We start from the raw sequence: 6,685 nt of genomic DNA on the forward strand, positions 1-6,685 counted from the left end.
GAAACTTCACTTTTCTTGTTAATGAACAGATCTATTGAGATAGACATGACATCAAGCTGTGGTGGGGTGCTTCTGAGTCAGGATTTCATCTTCCTGTTTGTGTCTGACGGATGAGCTCATAGATAATATGAGGAGAGAATGGGCATTTACATATTCAATTCACAAATATGACTTTATTCTTTTTGTACGTCATTTAGTGGCGTTTTTACTTTTAGTCTTCCCTGATGTTCATGACAGCAATGTTCCTATTTTCATATTTATCTTATTGATGAGGAAAATAGACTGGGAGGGGTTAAGTGACCTGCTTAAAAGTCTCACTGTTTAACACCAACTTTTAATGATCCCTCAGCTTCTTCTTTAAGGGAGCTCCAGTGGTCAAGTGGTAATGAGTTGCACTGCCAACCCAAAGGCAGGTGGTTCAAACCCACCAGCTACTGTGAGGGAGAAAAATGGGTGGTCTCATCCCATGTGATTTACAGCCTCAGAAAATCTGCTATGAGTCAGTTCTGAATCAATGCATGTAACAACTTCTCCTCTGGAAAATAACTGAGAAATTGTACTCAGCATCTTTGGAGTCTGGTTGTCCCTCCATAGATGCTTCTGGGCCATCTGGACTCCACAGGGTGAATGAACAAATTTGAGGCACCTTTACATGCTGATCTTTGAGGATCTTCAAGAACAGATGGAATCTTGGATTTGCTTGAAAAAAACCCACCCAAGATACTCCCCCACATGTTAGTAAAGGTCTTTGAACAGTAACATCCTGTGGACGCAAACTCTAGGTATTAACATTTCTGCTTTGCAAGAACTATCTTCTTGGCTTAAACTTAAAGCCAGTTGAGATGTTGGATTTGGGACTAGATATTGGAAGGTCAAACTCTCAGCTTTATTACTCATTACATTGAGGATGTGGCCTAGGTTTGCGGTGAAATGAGTTTTCTGGCACTTCCCAGCGTACAGTTTATCCTGGAATCGCAGGCTCCTCCTATATTTCTCCATTGGAAAGCTGGACTTTGTACCCTCTCCTTCCTCATAGAAAGTTCTGGTGGCTCACTGGTAAGGAGCTGCACTGCCAGCCCATTTGCACGCAGTTTTAATCTGCCATCTGCCCCATGGAAGAAGGATGGGCACTTTCCTCCCATGTGATTTACTGCCCCTGAAAACCCACTGGAGGGTCAGCTAGGAGTTGATTTCAGAGCCCAGACTACTCATTTGTGTAGGCTTCGGTTCCACCAAGCACGTAGATAGCAGTTACTGCTTTTGTCCTCCCTGCACTCACTGTGAGGTGGAAGGGCGGGAACTGGTTACCTGCCTCAGAGGTGAGCAGAAGGCCTGAGGGATTGAGACTTGAGGGAAATCACATGGCTAGTGGATAGCAGTGCTGACTTCTAACTCCCAGGCCAGAAGTCTTCATTACATCATACCTGGCTTGACGAAAATGCCATTTTGATGACACTCAGTTTCTTGGTATCCTTGCTCAGGTGTACAGGTGTGGTACAAGTGTGTACAGGTGTGGTAGAAGTAGTTACCTGGTGGCTTTGCAGCGAGGTGGAACAATTTTAATCTTAATTTCATGTGATGGGCAGTATCCAGCCACTGTCGGTTCTCGAGGGAGCTCTGTCGGCTTGCTGGTGCTATTGTTAGATGCCACCAAATAAACTAGTTGCTTAGTGGTAAGGAATTGCACTGTCACTGCAAAGGCAGGTGGCTTGGACCCACCAGCTGGTCTGACGGAGAAAGGTGGGTAGTTTCCCAGGCAGTTTACAGTCTCTGAATACTGGTTGGAGGGTCAGCTCCGAGTTGATTCCAACTTGACAGCACATAAGAACATAGAAGTGGTAAGGAGAACATCTATCTTAGGAACAGTATTTTTTGTTTGTTTGTTTTTTAATTTTACTATTTGTGTGTGTACCATCAAATGGGATCTGACTGGTACAGGAGAAGATTGTCCCTCCTTCTCCAGCAGAGCATCTGGTGGAGGAACAGTATTTTTGAAAGAAGTATCCAGGATGATTGAAAGTCTCATTATGTCATCTGGGAATTTGTTGTAAGGTACTCTTTGTGTGTCCATCCCAGGCCTGTTGAGTCAGAAATTAATTACCAAGCTGAGCTGCAGAGGTGGTTTGGTTGGTTGGCAAGGGCATAAGTATCTGTTCTCAGCCCTTTTCCTGGTCGTGAAAGGTTAAGTCCTGCCTTAGAATGGATAGAAGTTCAAGTTACCAGAACAGGTGAGAGGTGAAACTGAAAACTTAGTAGATTTAGGAGAGGGGTGATTAGAAAGTGAATGGGAAAATTCTGAGCTATTGTGTTTTGTTTGTTCTTAGGCTACCACTCATGCTTCTTGGCACTTAGATTTCTGGCTCATGCCTGCCTATTGTCCGCATTTCCTCCCACTGTGCCTAGATGATCGTATTCCTGGCACCGAACCTCTCCCTCACCTGGATCATCCTGTGACTGGTAGCGTGCTTTGCTAGGACTTGGAGGCCATCTTTTTGGAGTCTTCCATGACCATTATCATTAATGTTGTGCCTTATCCCTACCCCCCAGCCAGGCTCTATCTCAGGGTACCTATCCCAATCTGATACAATCTTACTGGTTAACCTGTTTGAAGTTAGCCTGTCTCCAGAGTCTTCTGTTCATCAAATTCTACTGTATCAGGCATGAGGAGGTCAGCAGTTTGAAAGCACTAACTGCTCTGCAGGAGAAAGGTGCGCAGGTGGGCAGTCTTCTCCAATAAAAATTTGCAGCCCAGAACGCTGACACAGAGCTGCTGTAGGTCAGAACGGATGCCACTACAGTGAGTTTTGGGCTTTGCTTTGCTTACTTCCTAAATACTTTCCCATTACAAGATGTAAACAAAACAGACATTTTAGAGATGACTAGAGTTTTGAAGAGTAGATTTTATACCATTAATGTTAAATAATTTTTTCTAAAGACAAAACCATGACTGTGGTTATAAAAATGTCAAGTTAAAGATAGCACTGGCTCAGTAATCAGTTGGGAGATGGAGTATGTGTTATAACTTGTTCAAAGGAGAAGTCACGCAGGTCAAGCTTTTCAATATTGAAATGAATATACAAATGGAACCTGAACTAGCTTTTGTAATAATAGTGGGAAGAAGTCAGTGGTACTTCTACTGGAAAGAGCACCTTTTGCATTTGTACACAGTAGTTATTAAGCATTGCTGTGAGTCGTCTACAGTTAACAGAGTCATAAGATAGCTGCTGTACAAGTTGGAATCAAATAACTTAGAGGTTTTTCTGGAACCTGAAAAATGCAATTTTGTACTGAAGACCAACATTTTCACCTTTATAAAGAACTTAACCAAACCAAAATAAAATCATTACACCAGCTCCTTCAAGACTAAGTGTAGTTTGTGTACATACTGTCTTGGCATTGATGGAAGGGGGGATGGCTGTCCGTTTATTTAGTGCCTAAACCGCAAGAAGGGGAATTGACCTGGCGACTGTGACAATGGGTTTGAGGATGTTGGAGGTGGTGAGGATGGCACAGGATAGGGCAGGATTGGTATCTGCTGTCCACAGGGTCACTATGAGTTATAGTTGACCTGATGGCACATAACAACAAAACCCGTCCCGCGGAGTCTGTCGGGAGTTGCTCTGCTAACGACTGTACCTCTCTCTGGAGGTTTGGAGCATCAAAAACTCTACAGGAGGATGAGTCCTCCCACGCAGTTCACAGCATTGGAAACCTGCTGCCGGGTCAGCTAGGACTTGGTTCCGACTCCGTGGCAATGAATGAATGAGTACGAGATGATCTGTCAACTTAATTCTGTCCTCATTACTTTGGAATGTCTTGTTGTTGTTGTGTGCCATTGAATCAGAACCGACCAACAGCCGACTCTGCAGTGAGTTTTCAGAGGCAGTAAATTGTGTGAGAGAAAATTGTCCATCCTTCTTCAGAGGAGCAGCTGGTGGATTTGAACTGTGGGCGTTTGGGATTGCAGCACAGCTTCTTACCTTTTGGCCACACAGTGGCATTCATACTTGACAGATAAAAAATTTGAGGCTTGGAGGTTAGAAACACAGTTAGTAACAGCAGATTTTGAATTTCAGCCTGTACACACGCACACACACACACTCCACACACACCCCCACTCTCACACTTAGACTCCCCCTTGATGTCACAACTCGCTGGCAGTAAAAGCAGTAGAAATGTTAATGTTTGGGTGTTTTTTTTCTTCTTGATCTTTAGGTCGTCATCGTCTTCAGTTGGTCTCAAAGGTGGCCTTGAAGAATGTGCAGAGGCATTGAATTTATTTCTAAGTAACAGGTTTTCAGATGCCTTAGAATTACTTCGTCCATGGTAATTAACATTACTTCCTTTAGACAAAAAATATTTTTACATGTGTTTCTGATTATTTTCTTATTTGTATGTTAATTTATGATTTGGGGCCAGTTTTAATATTTAGTTAAACAATCTTATTATTTACATTCGATCAGCCTAAATTTTTCTGATTTTATGTATTTCAGTTTACCATATTTATGTGTTCAATATTAACATTTTACGTAATTCATGCACCTTCTTAGTAGATCGTTTTTGTGGATGTTCCTCTTATAAGCAAAATTATATTTGAAAAAATAATTTCCTTGAAACTTTTTGAAATGGAAACTTATCTATCTAGAAGATGCTGATCCCAATATTAAAATGATGATGAACTAGCTCATAGCCTAAGAAGATTGTGTGATTTCTTTTTTTTTTAATCAGTTTTTAAAATTTATTTTATTATTTTGTGTGCGTACCGTCAAATCGGATCTGACAGGTACAGGAGAGTTTCCCTCCTTCTCCAGCAGAGCATCTGGTGGATTCGAACCACGCACCTCTGGGATTGCAGTTTGTGTTTTTTTTTTAGCATTCTTTCCCACACAGTCCACTGCCTGTACCTTACCTGTCTCCTGCTCTTTCCCTCCGCTCCCAGTTTCCAGAACTTCCTTGTCTTTTCCTCCCTCAGACTTTGATTTTGTCCCTTCTACTTGTTTGCATGCTTCCTTTCTTATTGTCTGTCTTTTTTGGGGGGTGGGGGAGACACTGATTCCCAGCTGGTCATAATATAAAAAAGGAAAGGAATCACTAGTATTATATTTAGTTGGATTTTTTATAGTTTCATCTTTATGCACATTTCACAGTTTAGAACATCTTTTCTTTCTACTGGAAGAACTTCCAATTGAAAAAGGTTTTTTTCTTTTTTCTACTTGATTATTTTCTTCTTGGAGGAGTTTTCAGGTGATTGAAGCCATAGTTAATGATTAACCTTGGACTGCTTATTTTCCTTATGGTTCATTTGAACAGGCAGTACAAGAGCCCTCACTCTTCAGGAGAATCTGCAAATTACCCAACTGTGTTTGTACTCTTTTGTTGGGGGAGAAGAATAATGTTACTGGGATTTGTTTTGAATGACAATAGGCTATGCATGGATAGTTTAATGAAAAACAAAGTCATGTATCAATATCTTGAAACTTATAAGTAATCAGTGAACAGAACTTGAGCTTTGAGATAAGAAGTTGTAAAATTTTCATAGTTTGAGTATCTGAGATTAAATGGAAGCCATTGTCATTGCTAGGTTAGTAATTTAAATGCTTATAATCTTAAATCAGGAGTCAAGGGTAATTCAGTTCTTAGTGTTTAGAGACTAGCTATGAGGTCTCTTGTCTACTTTGCAAGACCCTCTGGTAGATTTGATTTACTGCAGAAATCTGCTTCCTCCTAAATTTGTGCAGCAGAGAGGAAGTGGCAATTTTAATCAAGTCTATTTTTTCAGAAAGCATATCGGAATTTCCATGTCAGATGCTGTTGTAAAATACATTTGCAGTGGCCTTTGTCTTCGCTCTTGTTTAGAGCCAAAGACAACGCAACAGCCCCTTTGTTCAGTAAGAGAAGGTGACCATCTGGGAAAAAACTGGTTTGCTTGAAATCCTGTTCTAGGAAATGAGGCCACACATTGCCCCCTTGTGTTAGAACAAGGAAAAGCATGTCTATTTTGGTTTCAATTGGGAACATTTTGTTCTGCTTGTGTGGGTTTCAACTGGAAAAGCTTCAGTGCTTGAGTTTTAGCATTTAGCTTTTAGAGTTCTTATCATTTCAGGGATTATGCTTAATGGATAAGTGTTATTACCTCCAAAGTCACAATGTGTATTTGCTAAGGTTTCTTGTGAATCACAAAAGGGGGTGTGTGTGTGTGTGTGTGTGTGTGATGACTCCAGTAACTCCATCTGTTCTCCAGGGCAAAGGAGAGCATGTACCATGCCCTGGGCTACAGCACCATTGTAGTTTTGCAGGCCATCATGACCTTTGAGCAGCAGGACATCCAGAAAGGCATATCCGCCATGAAGGACGCTCTACAAACCTGCCAGAGGTATGACTCAGTAGTTAATTACTTAAGGCTTGACTTTAACCCCTGAAGGAAACAATTTCAGCTTCAGAGTTTCTCACCTTTGCACAGTCTTATGTGCAATAATGCAATAATAATAAATAAGTCTAGGTATAATGGTATGACTCCTATCTGTCCAAACACTTGGCGGCTATTCTTGCAGCCTTTATTTTTGGATAACTTGGGACCTAATCTACATACATAGTCAGATCCACATTATTATTATTTTTTTTTATTATTTGTGTGTACCATCAAATCAGATCTGACTGGTACAGGAGGAGATTGTCCCTCCTTCCC

At 41.2% G+C, this 6,685-nt stretch overlaps 1 protein-coding gene across 1 annotated transcript in view; it reads left to right on the forward strand.

Annotated features, from left to right (window-relative positions):
- The window catches only part of TTC39B (tetratricopeptide repeat domain 39B), a 139,525-nt gene that overhangs the window by 97,734 nt on the left and 35,106 nt on the right, over positions 1-6,685 (forward strand). Inside the window, 1 exon segment of the mRNA XM_006903714.1 lies at positions 6,242-6,373. Coding sequence (XP_006903776.1) covers positions 6,242-6,373 — 132 coding nt within the window.

This window comes from Elephantulus edwardii, unplaced genomic scaffold, assembly GCF_000299155.1.
Source record: "Elephantulus edwardii isolate Elephantulus edwardi_28Jun2011 unplaced genomic scaffold, EleEdw1.0 scaffold00014, whole genome shotgun sequence".
Taxonomy (NCBI): domain Eukaryota; kingdom Metazoa; phylum Chordata; class Mammalia; order Macroscelidea; family Macroscelididae; genus Elephantulus; species Elephantulus edwardii.